Source organism: Rissa tridactyla, chromosome 10 (genome assembly GCF_028500815.1).
Source record: "Rissa tridactyla isolate bRisTri1 chromosome 10, bRisTri1.patW.cur.20221130, whole genome shotgun sequence".
Lineage (NCBI taxonomy): Eukaryota > Metazoa > Chordata > Aves > Charadriiformes > Laridae > Rissa > Rissa tridactyla.
In genome coordinates this window covers 21,071,126-21,090,673 of record NC_071475.1, presented here as the reverse complement: position 1 = coordinate 21,090,673, position 19,548 = coordinate 21,071,126, and the positions used below count along the sequence as shown (strand labels likewise).

Below are 19,548 nucleotides of genomic sequence, written 5' to 3'. Positions count from 1 at the left end.
TTATTCTAAGTCAATTCTTTCTGACGTACCGAGCAGTTGAGACAATTGACAGTACATGTGCGATTTTCTACAAGAGCAACCACTCTTCAGCAGGTTTTACCCATTTGCTAATCCAGTATGGCGTAACTCTTGACAAGCATTCAGGGATATTAATGAGAAAAATCAGAGACATTCCTGGTTTAAAATAGATTTGGTTTTGATCATTCTGCTAGTCTGCTTTGAGAGGATACCATCAGGCATTGCTCTTTATTTTGATAATTTGACTACCACTTTTAGATCTGACCTATAAAAAAAGCAAGAGAAAACCTATGATGAGTAACTGTAAAAATAAGAAAAGTTTTGAAAAGATACCTGCACCTGAGGGACCTCTTTCTTATAGAATTATAGAATGGTTTGGGTTGGAATGGACCTTTAAAGATCATCTAGTCCAATCCCCTGCCGTTGGCAAGGACATCTATCAGTAGATCATGTTGCTCAAAGCCACGTCCATCCGACCTTGGACACTTCCAATGACGGAGCATCCACAGTTTCTCTGGGCAACCTGTTTCTGTGTCTCACCACTCTCATTGTAAAAAAATCTCTTCCTTATGTCCAATCGAACCTACCCTCTTTTGGTTTAAAAACCGCTGCCCCCTGTCCTGTCGCTACAAGCCTTGGTAAAAAAATCCCTCTCCGTCTTTCTTATCAGCCCTCTTTCTATATTGAAAGGCTGCTATAAGGTCTCCCCAGAGACGTCTCTTCTCCAGGGTGAAAAACCCAAATTCTCTCAGCCTTTCTTCACAGGAGACCTGTTCCAGCTCTCTGATCAGTTTTGTGGCTCCTCTGGACCTGCTCCAACACGTCCATGTGTTTCTTGTCTTGCTCCAGAGCTGGACACAGCATTTCAGGTGGGGTCTCACCAGAGCAGGGCAGAGGGGGAGAATCACCTCTCTCGACCTACTGGCCACGCTTCTCTTGATGCAGCCCAGGATACAATTGGTTTTCTGGGCTGCAAGTGCACACTGCCAGGACATGCCCACTTTCTTATACATGAAGTTTACACATAACATACAGTTATTAAAGAGGCATTGCCTTAAAGTAAGGATAGGGCGTTCACATGAAAATGTAAATAATAAATGAAATAAGAGTAAAGAAGATTATTGCAATACTACTCATTTCCATAACCAGTGTTTTGTTAACAAAAGCAAATCAAAACATTTTTCTGCTCTCCCACTAGCATTATATTCAGAATTTCTGAAGAAAGAAGAAGAAAGGGTTCCTCAGGTTCTCTCCTGAGGTCATTAATTCCATCAGCTAAGTTAACGGTGAGTGGGTTTTTTGCCTCGGGATACCTGAGCAGTTTGTGTTCAAGTCACTGGGAATAATGAGCATGTTTCCAACGAAAGAATTTGGTTTACAGTCTTTTGACAGAAAGTAGATTATGATATCACAAATATATCAGTAACACAATATGAGGCCACAAAACTTAAAATGTAAGACAGCAGAGATTTTTAAGAAGATTATACATCTCCAGAGAGATAACTAAGTATTGGAAAACATTCCCCTTACTACATATAAACAATAAAGGAAAAAAAATTAATGAAAGCAAACAGGTATCATAATTTTATCTTTTATAGATATACACACGTGCACACACACATATATATACACACACCTTACACCTACTCGCTTTCATTCAATCCACACACAAACACAAATATATGAATAATACTTTCCTCAGTGAGAGTACCCGTCCATAAGTCTTCTATTATTGCATTCCATCACTTTGCCACTTAATTGGCAAAGAACATGCTGCTATTGTGGAATGGCAGTGGTTAAACCCATAACTAATTTTTATTTCCAAACACATTCCAAAAGGCATTATAGTATATCAAGTTTATTATGCCTAGCTGCTGAGGTTAAGATTTTTTTATACTACCGTTTCACAGAACCAGTCAGTGACTTCTGGATTTCTGACATGCCTGATGTCTCAAAGGCATTACTGTATGTTCAAACACAATATCTTTATTGCCACATCATAGAAAAATAATACAAAAACATGATGTACTAGTCTCTACAGACACCTACTACAAAAAAAAAGAAGTATTAGTTGATCAAAATATAACCAGTTCTCATTAATTTGGAATTTATTTATCGAAACAGTGAGTTTAGAACATCATCTCACTGCAAAGCTGAGCCTTGTGGAGTTTAGAAAGGAAAAGACTGTATTTCCCAGGCTTATCAGAAAGTTGGTTGGGCTGCGTCCTTCAAAGTATGCATGGGTTTTCCAGAGACACAAAGAAGTAACTAGAATAGGGTGAAAAAGCCTGGTTTTCTTTTCACCGGGACTCGGTATAAAGCATTTTAAACCATGAAACTCATCAAAAAGCCATTAAAGCTCCTCATAAAGTTCACAGAAGTTCTCGTTCCAAGTTTTCATATCACATGAATTAGCAAGACCTTCTACACGTGTTTTAGAGAATCTGAAATTACCATTTCCTTAGACTCACTAGACCTTCTCAAAACACACTGTAAGCCTAGCAATATTACAGACCATCTCCCTTCAAAACCTGACAATTATTTTGGTTTAAACAGCTCCAGTGTAAACAGACCATCACCTCCTTTGAGCATTCCAAGTAAGCTGCCAGTTGTTGGCAGGTGGAACAAGACTTTCACAATGGAGCTCAAAAACCTTCTCAGAATCATAAATTTACATTTACAGCTTATATGGAAGTCTGTATATAAAGACAAAGTCTGAAAGACAACACATGTAATTTCACAGTGATGACACGGTGACAAGAACACAATACCCAATTGATAAAATTATCAGTCCTTTGAGCAAGTTCACTTATTATTGCGGAGCAGCAGAATCTATTACTAGCCCCTACCATTGCCTGCAGCCAGAAACATTCCTCCTCCTCCAAAATATGACCTATAAAAACCATCCGTTGCTAGCAAGGCCTGAGGAAAAGTCCACTAATCTAATACATTAGATTCCAACCCCCCCTTTTAATATCCATTCTAGATATTAAATGTCAAAACAGAGTGTTATTTGTATTGCTTAAAACTGATTACTTTGCTTATCTGTATTACTTAAGATCAGCATTATTTCTAGACTATGGCACACACTTTGCTCCAGATTAGAGCTTCTCCAGATACTGGTAAAATGGATATTGATTTTTGTTGTTTGTTTGGTGGGGTTTTATTTATTTATTTGTTGTTACATGCCTACTAAAGATGACAAGACTCAAAATGAAATTTCAGAAGCAGCAGGATAGATACTTCGATAAAAATACAACCTATGCTACATTTTAGTCCTGCTAGCTGTTTAACTATGTCAGACTTGATAAATGTGCATTAAGTGGTTACATTTAAAGCATTTTGATGTGTCATGCTACAAGACCTAAATGCTTCTAAACTAAGCAGCAAGCCTAACAACCTTTCTTACCGACAAAAAGAAGCGTAAATATGAGAGTAAGCTGATAAACAGCATGGCCCAGAATGTTCTTCATCATGGTACGGGATATAAGAGGTTTGTTCCTGCCATATGGCTTTCTTAGCAACAGAGCCTCTGTTGGAGGTTCGGTGGCCAAAGCAAGTGAGGCAAAGGTGTCCATAATTAGATTGACCCACAACATCTGCACGGCTTTCAGAGGAGAGTCCTGTGGAGACAAATGAGAAAGTTACATATTTCCTGGAACAATAAGTGTTGTCAGGTCATTTCCTGTGATTTCATTTCTTCCTGTGCGACTGCAAGCAGCACTGAAGACGGGATACTGAAATACATGGGCCTTTGGTCTCACCTACCATGACCTTTCTTCTATTTCTTACGCAAGACCAGAATCATGGGAAACACAGCGATCAGAGCAAAGATTAATTATTCCTCTCCAGTCATTTAAATCAGGAATATTTAGAATCACACAATTCTTATAAAGCATAACATTAACACTTTATAAAACATTTTACAATACCCTCTGTTACTTCATGCATCATGCTTCCATTTTCAGCTGAATTTAGGTAACTAGAAAACGTAAGTGGGAGTTTCTTTCCTGGAAGAAAAATTATACTGAAATAATTTTAAAAGTAATATTTCCTTTTAATATAACCTACCGATCTGTTTTTTTCCGAAAGAGCTTGAAACGATTAAAATTTTATTAAATAATTACTGCGACATTTTAATATCTCTCACTTAAATAAGACCTTTTAAATACAGCAGTGATGCAAAAAATGCCTGATAAATTAAAAAATTATTCTGAAACTCATTAAACTATATCAAATGTGCAAAAGTAAGACAATCGTCACTATTTTACTGGGTAACTGCATAGCATATTCGAAAGTACGAAACTGGACAGAAAAAACCCCCAACCATTAGTACTTGTCAGGAGCAAGTATTCATTTTCGGGAGCAGATCGCCAACCGCTAGAAGGAGCTCTTTCCTCACTTAATTCGAGAGAGAGTCTATGGTCATATTACAGAGGACTTTAGCTCATGTTTGGTGTTTTGTTTTTGGTTTTGTTTTTTTTTTTTTAAAAAGGTAAATAAATAAAGCAAACTAACACAGATTTCAGGAGAACTCTGGATTGATATCATAAAGTTTTGATTTGTAATTCATTGGGGCAGCTGTAACGATAAATGCAGTCGGTTCAAGAAGCTGTATCAGGAATAATGAAGTAGGTTCTCTCTTTGTACCTAACAACCTCCGGCGCCTTTAGACTGAATACAAAATGGGCACCGTCAGTAAGGTCTGCTTCCTGTTTCAAATAGACGGGTTTTATTAGGAAAATAGAATCTCAAAAGTCATAAGGTACCAGTATGACAAATTTTATAATGGAAGGGAGTTAATCTAAAGCGTGGAAGTTGGAAGATCAGAGGACTCTTCTTATGCATTACATTACCATGGTGCTGCAGGAGTGACGCAAAGAAATTTATGGAACAGCATAAAAGCCAAATCAAAGCCAATAAAAACACCTTATGGATTCCGCCCTTTTCTTCAAAGGGTTAAGCGTTAACTTTTAATGAAATATTATCAAATAATGAGTGCCAATATCCACTCAGTATCCCAAGGACATATGGAGAGCAAGGCTAAGTGGTTTGGTCTGTTGCAGATTTGGTTTACAATCCAGGTCTCCCTTGAGATAAGATATTATTTCCTCTTGAAAACATATTTTTAACACCCTTACATTTACACAGATTTTGATATATTTTATTTATAAAAAAATACTCATTTTTGGCTTATTCAAAGGGATGCAGAAAAGCAACCTATTGTTTCTAAGTCTGACAGGTTGGCTACCTCAGGGAAAGGGGGAAGATTAGGATTAACAGATTCCTGACCTCTTGGTTATGGGTTGCATTAACTGCTCTTATCCGGAGAGTTCAGCTCGCTCACTTGATATGCAGCTGCAGAACCAGGAAACGGCTCTGTCTTTAGAGGTGGCTCAAAAATGAAAAGCAATCAGGACAAACTTTGCTCCAAACTGAGACCTCATTTATTTCTATTAATACTAATGTCTCAAACAAGGAGACTACTGGCACAAAAAGCAGTTTATTGCTAGGGCTCAGAGACCCTAGACTTGCACACGGTTTATAGAGAAAAAGGAAAACATGTTTTCTACTGATGAATTTTCCTTGTTGGATTTTTACCTGTCTAGTTAATAAGTTTTCTTGAAACAAATTCTCTACTTTGAGATGTTACAGTAGGTGAATTTCTGCTTCATGTGCTGACTTCTATGTCAATAAAACTGAGTTTGTCTGCTTGCTTAAGAAATAGAGTCAAATATTCAGGTGCCTATCAGAGCCCGACGTATTCCTAGCCTAACAAAAAGTCAGATGCTTTCAGTCTCTAAATCACACAACTGTAATTGGCAGTCATCAGTTTTGGCAACAGCATGTTCTCACCATTTCACACTGCCAATCACCTTGGGTGGCTATGGTGCCTCTAATAATTATCTATTATTGGCAGTGCTACGCTGTTCAGTCAAGCGTGAAAGCTCATTCTAAGCCGAAGCCAAAACATTAAATACACATTAGTCTGGGCAGGCAGTGGAATGAAATTTCCACTGCAACTCTATCTGATTTCTGAGTAGTTGGTGGAAACTGAGGAAAATACATATCAGCTGAGGAGCTTAGTCTCCCATTGCAGATTTTGGTCACTTAAGCAAGTGGGATGCAAATTCAATGTTCTTTTCACTGCGTTTTAGCCACTAAATGACTAGCTAATAATTCTTAATTCACTTTCTGAAAACTTTGTGGATAGAAGCTGTTCAAACTGCAAACCACCCAAAATCGCCACTTATTTGTCAAATTCCTTTCCACTTGACCTTGGAGTAGGTTAGCATTGGCCTAGAGGTAAAAGGAAAATGTCCCTTAAATCAAGTGATGTTACACTTCAGCTTGGAAACACTTAAAAGTACAAATCACCAAAGGCTGGAAATAAACTACAAATCTTTTGTGACGTGCAGAGCCTCACAAGTTTTAGAGCTTGTTACTTTTGATTTAGATGACAAGCTGTAAGGGAATAAAAAGGTATTTTCACCCTTACCTCTTTACTCCCGCTTGTCACAGAACACATGCGCGGATTCATAAAAATGAGCATTTTTGGTAGGTTAACTTTACATACGTTAAAGCAAAAAAATGTTAGCCCTCGCTTCTGCTGCTAGATCACATTGTCTACTAATTGTATGGAAGAGGCATCCTGAGGTCTATTTCCGTGCCTCTAAGCCTTCCCAAAACAAAGCTAAACAGTAGACACTTTGAATTTATATTAAAGCTTTTTCAAATTTGCCAGTGCTATTATTTTAGGATTTGCCAAATACAGTCCTGCAGTAAAACATTATAACCATGTAAATTACTGCCTCATACATGTAAGTATAGATCATCCTCGTTTTTTGAACAGGATCTGTAAAAACAATAAGTGATTCATGCGGTAGTTCATTGCTACAGTGCTTTTTAATTAGCATTTAATTTTCCAAACATAATGTCCTATAGAGTCACTGTTTTCGGTTCCTAATGTCTGCTAAAACATTAAGTCTTTCTCAAAGTACGAGAATAATAATTTGAATGTAAAATGTAAAAACACTGTCTTTGTCTTCTCTTTCTTTAATGCAACCTTTTTGAATAGTTACATTGCCTCAACTAGTTGGAGACACAGACAAAATTTGGCACAGACAAAGCTGCTAGCTTTATAGTTCCAGTAAAAAATTGTTACCATTTGACTGAACTGCACTTGAAAAATCTTATTTTGTACATACCCAGATTATTTCTAACAGCTCCAGACATAAACACCTAATATTTTCTTGGTACTGTGTCTACATGTTAGGGACAGGAAACAGGATGACCTTCTGGCTTTGTAAGGAATATATGGAACTCTATATGGTACCTAGGGATGTGGAGCAATGACTTGTTTGAAGTACAAAATCCACAATAATTGTAGGCAGGGCTCCAAAGAAGAACCCTCACCGAGTCCATCAAGGGCTCTGCAAAAATGATACTCAGAGAATGAGGTCAGAATGTAAGAGTTTCTCTCTCATAAATCCACTGGAAAAAGAAAGTATTGACTTAACCTGAGGTAATGGCTGCTAAACAGAAAGGACAATTACATGCAAACTGGTCAAGATAACCACACCCTGATCATTTTAAAAGCATGTAACGGGCAACACAGAGGAGGAAGCAAGAGGTAAATGAACTAGACTAATGGAAAGGTAAGGTGAATTAATACAGCTGAGCTGCCCTGCGCCACACCAGCTGCACTGACATGGGAGTAGCAGAAATAACAGCTGGGATCTCACAGGTGGGTGCCGTGGACAGACTGGACACAAAACTGAGAGCACCAGCGCAGCCCCAGATGGAGCGATCCAGCTTTTCATCAGAGACTTCTTTAAGCTTGGCTTTCTTGTGTGACCTACATCTCAGAGTTGTGTAATTATAGAATCACAACACAGAAGTTCACTATTAGTTGAAAATTTGGAACTCTTGGCTTATCCATTGAGCTGCTGTAAATTGGAAGTGGGCCCGATATAAGTTGGATCCCTGTGAGGGCAGCAGCCACGCTAAACTTGCCAACAGGTGACACTGTGTCTGTAATTCCTGTGCTGCTCAGAATATCATTTCTGTTACCTTAACATGACTTCATGCTGGGCCCGATGACAGAGAATACTGAATGACCATTTGCATTGGTCCCATTTAGTCTGCATAATAACTTCTTTAATAGCCCACTGCTACTCCTTTGTAATCCATATGTAACAATGGAGTAGCATGTAGGGTCCCCTACGCTTTGTACATGTAGTTAAACATCTATTGAAACAGCAAACTAAAAACCAAAAATAACAGATATCGTAGATATTCCCTCTAACAGCAGCACCTTGCTGAAGTAGGCTTTCGGTAAATAAATAATAAAATAACATTTGCTTAAGATTAACAGAATTAGGCTAAACAGTAGATCTCTGAAGTGGAATTGGCAAGGACACTGATTTTATTTATGTATTTGAGAAAAAAAAAGCGGCAGATCCTTAAAAAGACCACTAATGGTCACAGGCTCTACCTAATATTTTTATTAAAGCTCTCCATGGCACTCCTAAGGTGCTCTGGACCAAACAAATCAGCTCCTGTGTGACAATGCATTCTCTGGGCGCTCCTTGGCGGTCTAGTTTCACTCCTAATAGTACTCACACAGCTGGATCCTTTCATTAATAGAGTTGCTGGGGTTCACCAGGAGCCCTGCAGTGATAGGACCATGTATTTACACGCACACCGATGCAACTGCAGGATCAAGACTGAATAAAGTCTATCTAGTTGCAAAGCACAAGCCAGGTGTTAAAAAAAAAAAAAAAAAAGAGAGATAAACCAGAGATTTTATTATCTTTGCACTTCCTTTAAGCACAAACAGTAGAAACACCAAAAAGAGTAGCTAAGTGTAAGAGACGCTTCATACTCAAAGCATCCCAGTACGCTGGTTCTGAATTGCAGAACAGATTTTTTGCGAGGTGACATTAAGAAGCATGAAATAAATGTTACTACCTACATAGACCTCTTCTCATTCTAGATGTGATGAAATATCACTAAAAGGGTAGCCTGTGTAATATTCATTAACCTGAACTAAAATTATATTCTGTGTGTCAAAGAAAGCCAAACTGGCTACCTAAAAGCAAATTAAAATCAATTCCAATGTGGACCTCCTTTATATCCATTCTGAAGGTCACAGAAAGCTGTGGTGCCTTCTGGAAACCATGGATTTTAGCTTCATTTGTTTGTTAAGAACTTAAATGTTTCAGTCAAAATAATACCTTAAGACCTGTGTACAGTTTTACAGACCTAGATCTATGTGTGTGCACCTAGCCTGTCGGATGCAAGGGTTTTTTTCGTATATTCATGCATTTTGTGCTAACGCTATTTTCATAGCAACCAGAGGGTACAGTATGTTCTCAAGTGTAATTTTTAGTGAAGCTTATGAGCCAAACACACACAGTGCCCTTTCACTGGCTAGAGTATTTGAGTCAAAGCCTAACATAATGATGTTCATTCGTAAGGCGAGATCCGTCTTGAACAAGACAGAGCTGGAAGCTGCTGGAGATTATCAGCACTCAGGCCGTTGAGTGTAAACAGAGCTACAATGGAAATAACTGCTGCCTTTTGGCTACAGTTTCAATTTTAGCTCCTTTCAGAACTCTTCCTCTGGGTTTGCATTTTTACTGCCAAATTAAGGAATTGCATAAGAATCCAGGAATTCTAGAAGGTGTACATTAAAACCTGTAAACAGGGACAACAGACTTGAGAGGCCCAGTGATGGTCTTACGGACCACGGGGGCAATACAGATGCACTGGGCCTGACCCAAATCCTTCCAGAAGCCAATGGAACGACTGAAGGGATGAAGCAAGCTCTGGAATTAGACAGGAGAATATGCTTGTGCTGATCATGCACTACACATGCACTTAGACTTGATTTAAAATAGTCTTTGCACCATTTCAGTAATGTTTAGCCTCTTCAAGAATAAACCGGAAATTCCTTAGTTAACAAATAGGAACAAATTAACAAATGTATTTCCCTTCATGCTTTCACAAAGCCATTGAAAAAATGCTGGACACAAATAAAAAAAATCACCATAAATGTTAGTAGGCAGCGATTGAATGTCTATAAAACAGGGTCTTCAAAGGAAGCACTCATCTCAGTTCCAATTCTAGTATTCTTACCACTTTGCTTTAGCTTTTTTTTTTTTTCTATACGGTTTTGTACCACTAAGAAAAATCCAGGAGGATTGGCCTTCCAGACTTTTAGTCCTTACTCACATACCTTCTGTTACCAGCAACAATCACTTCACAGCTAAACATTTTCTCAATATGCTTGGAAATATTTCCCAAGATAAAAGGAAAAAGTTATCCAACTTCTGCCTCAACACCAATAACTCTGTCCTGTAGCACAGGCCCAACTGTGCCAACAAGGCGCCCTCAAGACCCGGGGCAGTCTAGCACTTATGGGCTCACAACTTTCACTTCTTGGAAAACACGTGAACTGAGGTTTCCGTGCTTCCTTTCTACAGAATAAAATAGGTATTTGTTAAGATCACTTCCGCCTGGTCCAAAAGCAGGCACTTCCGATGTCCCCGCGCATCCCAGCCCCAGCACCAGCCTCATGCTCACTGAGCCCAGGGCAGCCGAATACCTGGTCTCTGCCTGGCTGGAGCCCGGTGCCAGCAGGAGCTGGCAGCTGCAGACTCCTCGTGTGCAGCAGAAAAAAAAGCCTCTGAATGTCAGTCAAGGCTTAGGAGAAGTTTGATCTCATGGTGGTGTAAAGGTACCTGGGTTTCTGCTTTCAACTATCAATTCCATGATTACAATGTAAGTTTACCCTGGAGCAGAGGTAATGACTTATTCATTGTTTTGCTCAGGTGTGCATGAGGTGAAATTTCCCTGCTGAAACAGGTATGTGCATCTGCGTGGAGCACAAGGCTGGGAAGCATCAGCTTTCCCACAGCGCGTCTCAATCAAAGGAGGCATTTTGTAACAGCACCTGTCTGCAGCATCTGAAATATGCATTATTTGAGGGAGTGACAGCACTGAAACCTGCATGTTTTGCTATTTTCTAGTGAAGGAAAAAACCTCATACTATACTAAATACATCCTGTTTTCTCTCCAGGGCAAAGAAAACTTAACTTTATTATCAAAAAGTAGTAATTTGAAGGGGAAAAAAATGTGGTTTGCTTTCACATATGCTTTTTGTAAAAGACCTAGATGTTGCATGTACGCCAGGATCGCAATGAGGGATTAATGTAGAGGGAGAAAAAGAGATGAAAGCCCAACTGTATGTGCCATTTAATTGGTTTGTCATTTGCATCTGAAATTAAAAGGAATTGCCTGAAAGCTACAAAATAGTTTTATCAATCAAAAAGCTCCCCTGCTGGGATTACTTCTGTGTGTCAGTACCACTCTCTTGAAAATAATAATCTCATTCCACAATCCATCAAGAACTATATATTTAGTAGTGAAATATTCTGAGAGGAAAAGGCAGAGACACATAACCTCTTCCTTCTCCCAGTCCCTGACATTTTCTGTCCTATCTTCACAGGCTCTGTCACGACAATAATATGTAATCAAAACCAGGGTGCTGTATGGAGGCAGCACAAAAACTAGCAGCTCCCAAAAGCAATTTTCTTCCAGGAGACGATGGAATAGTGCGCTTCCTTATGCCAACAGCTATTTAACATCGAGCAGCTTGATCCTAAATACACTCTTACTGCTCAGAGGAATTTCAGAAAGCATACTTTCTGTTGTACGAAGTAAGAATCAGATGGAAGCCACCATTACGTAAAAGCAAGAGTAGCTTGGTAGGATTTGGCCCCATACTTCAAGCAATGCCTGACGTTAACCTTACCTGGGTAATGCAGGCTCCGGTGAAAGCCACAATCACGGCCACAATGTTAACGGTGAGCTGGAACTGCAGGAACTTGGAGATACTGTCGTAGACGTTACGTCCCCACATTACAGCCTTCACAATGCTACTGAAATTGTCATCTGTTAGGATGATGTCTGAGGCTTCCTTCGCAACATCTGTCCCAGCGATACCCTGGAAAAAATGAATTGTGAATAAAACTACCTACTAGAAAGTACAGAGACAGAATACAAATCTTCATACTCGTTCAAAGTCCACAGTTATGCAGAGACTCCCCAGCATAGTAACAGTGACTGCTGAGTATATTCTGCATTTTATATTTGCCAGGAAGTTAGCTAATTTGGCCTATTTTTGAAAGTGAATAAGGACGCAGAAAAGGGAATTGATAGAGTGCAGTGTAACTCATGTGATGATAGTTTTGAGTGTTTTAAATTATCAGCTTAATGACTACCAATCTTCTGAGTTATTTTTATCATTGATGATATTTTATTAATATGCATGAACAGAATTGCTAACAAAAATTAGAATTGTGTATCTTAATATATAGTCTAGTATATTAATGTCTTCAGAGTCAGAGTACGTTGGGAAGACATCTTTACCAACAGTGATGGATTTTACCAAAGCAAAATAGTACTCCACTGCTGTGAAGAACAGAGATGTTTTTTCTGTATTGGCACAAAATTCCACAAATAGCCAATATATTCGACAAAATATTGAAAAAGTATCATAACCAGCAATACCCGTGAATCTAATATAGTAAATTAAAGGATTCTGAAGCAACATAACTTGCCCCCTCCATATGTTGCTTCACTGACAAGTAATAACTAAGCAACTTTCTCAACGGTGAATGAACGAAAAACCTCTTACAGCAAATTTATAATGACCCAAACATCAGTAAACATGCTCAAGATTATACCATTGCAAAGCCAACATCAGCTTTCTTAAGTGCTGGTCCATCGTTGGTTCCATCACCAGTCACAGCTACAACCTGCCTCTGCTCCACCTGGGTGCTGTCAATAATACCTGCAAAAAATGCACATGCGTGTGTATACATACATAGATAAAAAATAATTAGCAAGATAAACCTTCCCTCTAAAAAACACCAGGATCTGCGTAGTATGTATTATGTAAGACTGCATAATACCACCCAAGTCTTACAGAGATTAACAGAGTTGATCTTTAAGGAAAATAATGATGGAAGCAGTGTCATCACTACTAGGCACTACTAGACGTCACTAGTAGAATTCACACGGAAAGTTCTGATCCTGCATCATCAAAACATCACCAAAACTTGCATAGACTTGAAAGGGCATGAGATCAGCTCTTTATGTTCTTTTGGAAGATTTCTACTATTTAAAATTATGTGTCACAGTAAACCCATTTCAGCCCAGTTCTCTGATTAAACATCAGTGGAAAGGATTTGCCAAAGACTTTAAATTCACACTTAAAGCTCTCCTAAACTAGGACTGAACTGTAATATCTGCATTACTGGGATGCCTTCTGGCAATCAGTTTAACCTAAAGATAACAAATGCCATTGAAGAATTTTATTTAGCTGGAGCCAAATTAGCATTTTAACAGACATGTTCAATTCTGCCAAACAATGAGTAAGAAGATACAAAATAATTCTTTAAATTCTGGAGCCAAACATTTTAATAAATAGACATAATAAAATAATTTCTACTTTCATTTTGAGATCATTTGAGAAAGGGAAGCATTTTTCACTCGCTGAATCAAGTTCCACACAACTAGCCTGCAGGGAAGTATTTTCCACTTATGCAGATGGGCAGAGTAGAGAAAAGAAGAAAGAATTTGTCTAAGGTTACAGAAGCAGCCCTGGTTTTTTAACAGGATGGGGATCATTCACCATCCCTGTTTTTATTTCCATGTCAGAGTCCATTTGAATATGGGTCCAGAATACAGGACTGTTGTGGGGGATACAAGAACACCTCTCCATATTAGTAACTTAGCGCAGGGAAATGACAGAGTTCCTTTTGCTAACACATTTTGCACAAAGACATAGCCTCTAAAAACAATTATCAAAACCTACCCAGTGTGAAAAGCTTTCATTCTACTCTGGAAAAAAATAACTCCCACATCAGATAACTAACCAGAAATAGGAAATTGCAGATTACAGAGCAATAGCTGCCTCTTGGCAAGGTTCAGGCTTATCAGACACCCAGAAGATTGCAGAGCAGTATGGAAACAGCCAGTCTCCTCTATTCTTCAGTCTTATGAAAATCAGGAAAAAAACTTTTCACTTTCTCTTGGCAGTATGAACTCAAATAAGTGGCACATTATTCTGATAAGATCTTATAATTAGAGCTTTCAATTTGTTGGGGTGATTTGCCTTTGTTATTTCTAAATAAACAGGAACATCAGCTGCCATTACTGTCAAAAGCATTTATCTTGGTCTTCCCTTCTTGTTATTAACGCACCCTTTGATGTTAAATTAATAGTTTCAAACTTCTGAAAAAAATTCGTTAAAACCCCTGACACGTCACGGTATTAACTGCTCCAAACAGGCAGATAGCATCCTCTCACAACTGGATTCCAAATGGAAGCACAATCCAAATCAAGTTGAAAAGGCTCTAAGAAATGACCTCCTAATAGATAGCGCTCGAGCGTCAGTGACTGCACTACCCAAGTGCCCTGCATCAGCCAGTTGCTGGATGCGGCTAAGTCATTTACAAGCTTTAGTAGTCATTTTTATCCCTGAAAGCAAACTATGCAGCCAGGATAAGCCCGGCGCCCTCCAGAGCATAGAACTGCATAACCAGCAGCCATGGAAAAGGAGAGAGAAACTGGTTTCGGTTACCATCAGCATCTCAGCCACACACCTCACGGCAGTGACCACGGCTGGTGTCACCAGGGACATGTCGATGCATGGCCCAATAGAACATGGATGGACTTCAGTGCTATTCATAGCAAGAGAGAAGATCTTTGCGGAACTTTCGTTTGTATGCCAGACAAATTTCTAAAATGGAGCAGTAGTGATTATTTGGGATTCAGAGGATTTATCAGAGCTATACTTAGGCTCCCTGACTTCTGCACGCTCCATTTAATCTGCTCCTCCTCCTCCCTTCCTCACATTTCTGAATGCTTCTCTGCTTTCCAGCACTTGCCCCCTTCCCAGCCACATTTACTTTTAGGTTTTGGGGTGGTTGTTTTTTTTTTCTTTCTTTGATATAATTCTGTTAATAGTTGTGATATGGTTTCACCTCAAGAATTTTCTTCAGTATCGACTAACATGCCTGCATAGATTTTACAAACATTAAGGAGAGCAAACGGAAGAGGGATGCCTAGGAAGGGTCACCCCTCTGCAATCTTGAGCTGTGGACAACTACTGCTTCAGTGAGCAGGGACGAACGTCAGTAAGGGCATCTACTGGCCTTTCCACTCATTCAAAACAGCTAAAAAGAAGCTTCAGTATTAATTAGTCATGTCTAACAGACAGGAAATTTCTTCAAGATAGACTGCTTTACTCCAGTTGAAAGCTTACATACAGTATTTTAATAAAAACAGCTCTGCAAGGTAGAGCCGGGGATTTCCTAAAACTCAGCAAAGCTTCCTCCCAGAACGGCCTCTGCTGTTTCACTGGCCTGTTCCCTCATCTCAAGCTGTTTGGCCACGACTTTCCGCTGTCAAAACAAATTTTATCCAACAGCCACAGGAATACACCTAGAGCTTAACGTTACAGTGCGCTCCACGTGCCGATTCCGCTGATGCTGCAGGAATCTGGGGAGGAGTCATGTGTCTTACATAAGGCATGACTTTTTCAGAGCCAGCAGCTTGTTTCTGATGAGGGAAAAGAGCGTATTTAAACAACTATGTATAGCTCTATCAAGAGGGGCACTATATGCACAAGCTTGATACAAAAGGTACCAGCACTGCATACACAGCTGAAAGTGAAATATATCCTGTGTCTCCCACCTCCCTCCCTTCGCATTAAGCAAGCATTAAATCAAACCCACTCAGGACAATAATATAAAGAACATTAACCAACGATGTGTCTCCCATTTCTTTCACAAGGAGCTACCTGTACCCATGGCTCAGAGCAAACACATCAAGTATAGCTTTGAGTTCTCCCTTTATTGCCACTTTATTTAAACGCTTCTTACTTCCACTGTCACCCTTAGAGTCACATCAGTGGCTTGTTCTGGGAGAGAAAAATTCCTGATTTAGGTATTTCCTTCCGTCCCAACCGATTAACTCAAAACAGGCAGACAGGAAAAACTTGGCTCCAGGAGAGCATTTCACAGGTGCACACCAATTCAGGTGCTACTGATGCAGGAAAGTGGATCACCCTACATGCTTACACATAGTTATATTTCTTTGACAAGTTAAACATAGACAGATGCAGTCCCGTTCTGCCTCTTTTTTAATACTTCCAAACTTTTTGAAGCTCCCTGTTCATGTAACAAGAATTTAGAATGTCTGTCTGAAAGAGAAAATTTAAATTCAACTTCAGCTACAAGCCTAAGTATGTGCAGGATCAGAGCTTTAAAGGTTAACATAGAAGTGTTACAAACATTACAGAGAGCATTGGTAATTGTTCAGTGAACAGTACTCCACAAAGTACATGGTATTAGAACGCAGAGGGGGACATGGCTAAAACACGCGGATTTCTGTACCAAGCACATACCACCAACAGGCTCTGTATTGTACGACCGAAACGCTACCGGGGAACCTTGAAGGCATCAGTGCCTCCCACAAAGGTCCACTCAACACAGGCTACAGAGACCTAAGTGGTATTTACAGAGGATAAAACTCGAGGTTCAAGTGCAGTGTACCTCCTGCTTCCTTTAAACTATTTTTATGTTCACCGCTTCAGAGAAGCGTTGGTTGAAGCTGACTTTTCACACGGTGGAACAAGCCAACTTTCTGAGTATTTCTTCATATGAATTTGAATAAAAATAAATATTAAAATTGTTTCTCAAATGGGGATAAAAACCACTTGCAATTTGCAACATGCTGATATTTAAGCTTGGAATTTCAATTATTACACTCTTCTTTGTTTTTATTATTCTACCGACCCGTATGGTATGTCCACATTACTGAGGTCATACATACAATACCATCCCATGCAATAATAGTGGAAATATTTTAGTAATTAAGGTTAATTAATAAAACTGGTTTCTTCTTTAAAGTTCCCTTTCTGCTTGATAATATATCAGCCTTACATGTGAATAGACGAGCCAGTTTTAATATCACTCAAAAATAATTCCAGCCTAATTTAAACAGATTGGAAAGCACAGCTTCTCTACCTGGTAAACTGAGTATTTATTTCATCTTCTCTAAACCTTCTGATAAGAAGATGACGCTATTTCCCATCAGTACTAAACAGTTGCTTCCCACAGTATTTTAAAAAACAGCACGACAATATTGAAGTATTTCAGCAATAATGTTATAAGGACACATAAGTATAAATAATACATATTTCTATTTGTTATATTTGAAATAGGGTAAAAAATATGAAATTACACTAACGGATGTCATAAAATCCATCAGAAATTGTTTCAATTGGATTGAGATATCTAACATTTTGCTTCCCTGAAACAGCTTGTGATGAGAAACCATTTTGCCTTTTTTCCAATCTACCTCTACTTCAAAGCCATAAATATTTGAGAGAAACGGTCTGCACGGCCTGAAATGCTGAAGCATGCCTTTCTCTAGTCCCTTAGCAGTAGTAAAAACAAAAATGCAAAATAAAAATGATCTTTTTGCTGGGTGGGATTGTGCTATGTTAAGGAGAAAAAAATATTCCCTCCAGCAGCTGTATGTCATTAAAAATTACATATCAAAAAAAGTTTATTTTGTGATGTGTGGTTTTACCCTAGAGCAGATAGAATACATCAAAGAAGAGAAAATCCTCTCGATCCCTCAAGTGTCTGAGAAAAACATAACATTCTAACAAGAGGCCCAAAACTAGTGAACGTTTAAATAGTTTCTTGTAACTTTTAATGGCCCTTGGAGTATTACCAGCCAAAAAATTGCATCATGATTTTCCACAGACTTGTTCTTGAACTTTGTTGGATACTTAATTGCTCTATCATTTGACCTTGCCCCATCTTTAAAACATTAATTGTATTAGTTGCATAAGGCATGCGGTAGTTGTAAGTATCTTTTGGATTGTCAAAGGGCATATGCTATAAAACATCAATAATTTGTTGCTTATTTTTCTTCAGCTCTCTATTGATTTCATTTTCTCTGGCAAAGGTTTCATTTTCCTCTTAAGGGAAAATCCTGAATGATTCAAATGAGTACTCCCAAGGGACTTATTTAATCCACTTAATGAAACACAAATTGTTATGTGTTTCTGAAACAAATACACTATTAGGCTGTACAATTCATGTCCTCTAACAGCTGTAAGATAATATTTTATATGCACCAGGGAAGTGAGGAGACTTCAGCTAACTTCGTGCTGTTTTAATACTGACCGATGGAGCTAATAACCGTGTTGTCCAAACCAATGGTCTCCAAACCTTTTCAACTGTGAACATCTGTTGGCAAAATCCTTTTGAGCACACAACCCCAAAATATGTATATTATTTATAAATTATACATATGTACTACTGTACTAATATATTATGTACATTGTAACACATACACTAGAAAAGGATGGGATAGAGAGGGGATCATCCCTGACGTGTGTGCACCCCCCTTCAGAGACCACTGGCCTAAACAGCGGCTGGAGGGGGCGAGTAAGAGCAGTATGCCCCCACCGTGCCTGGGCTTAGAAGACAGCCTAGTTCTCCTGCATGATCCACGCTTCCGGAGCTCCTCACATACACTGCTCCCAATCCCAGAGGACCCAACTGATCCAATCTTCAAATTCACAAGTCATTTAGGCATTTGACGGACTGCTCAAAAGGCTTTGTAATCAGTCATGCATGGAGTCACATCAATAAAACCTTGCCATACCAAAAAGGCAGATCCGGAAATGATTTCCTACCTAAATATGAATTATTATTTAAGTAGGCACCCAGCTGAAAACATGTAACTGATGAGCTGGATGATCTTATCTTAGCACCTCCAAGAATTGCTAAGAGTGTCTCCAGACTTTCTAGGGCCTTAGCAAAATAATCCAGTTGTTTCTTCGTCAGTGTGAGTTACAGATATGAAAAAGGCTTTATAAAGAAAACTCCAAACAAATCCCCCTTTTATAGAGCATTCCATCTGCAGACAGTAGAGCAAGAGAATAGCATTTGTATGGTGTGGTTTTTATAGGACAAAACCAGACTAAAAATACCCCCGGAAATCTAAAGGAAGCCAATACGAATCATACAATTAGTGAGCCTCTAGGAAAACAGAATTGGCTTAAAATACGTATCTCCATTCATGTAACGCTGAAGAGGCAGGTCCTAGTTAATCTCCAACAACTGCTATCGTAACATGGAAAGTTTTTTTTTATCTTGGAATACTCTTTAGAAATAATTGTGGGAGAACCGATGCACTTGAGTGAGTGACTTTACTCTAAATGAGCTTGTCATTGGTTTCTTCATAAAGGGGTACAGAAAAGACTACAAAATCTATGCCCCCTCTTGTGTATCTGAAGAACAACCTATTTCTCAACAATATTTTCTTTCTGACCAGCAAGCACACATTTTCCCTTCCCAGCTAAATCCTCACTCTAGTCCAATTAAAAGTCACACAAGGCAAACATGCGATTGCCTACATCTACTTGCCAGA

General features: G+C 38.9%; 1 protein-coding gene across 10 annotated transcripts in view; it reads right to left on the bottom strand.

Moving 5' to 3' along the window:
- ATP2B2 (ATPase plasma membrane Ca2+ transporting 2) overlaps positions 1-19,548 on the bottom strand; it is a 429,010-nt gene that overhangs the window by 24,440 nt on the left and 385,022 nt on the right. For all 10 annotated transcript variants that reach the window (XM_054216330.1, XM_054216336.1, XM_054216334.1 and 7 more), the window contains 3 exons: positions 12,774-12,880; positions 11,840-12,031; positions 3,428-3,641 (listed from right to left, as the gene is read on the bottom strand). In XM_054216330.1, the coding sequence (XP_054072305.1) occupies positions 3,428-3,641; positions 11,840-12,031; positions 12,774-12,880 (513 nt within the window). The remainder of the gene's footprint in view (positions 1-3,427; positions 3,642-11,839; positions 12,032-12,773; positions 12,881-19,548) is intronic.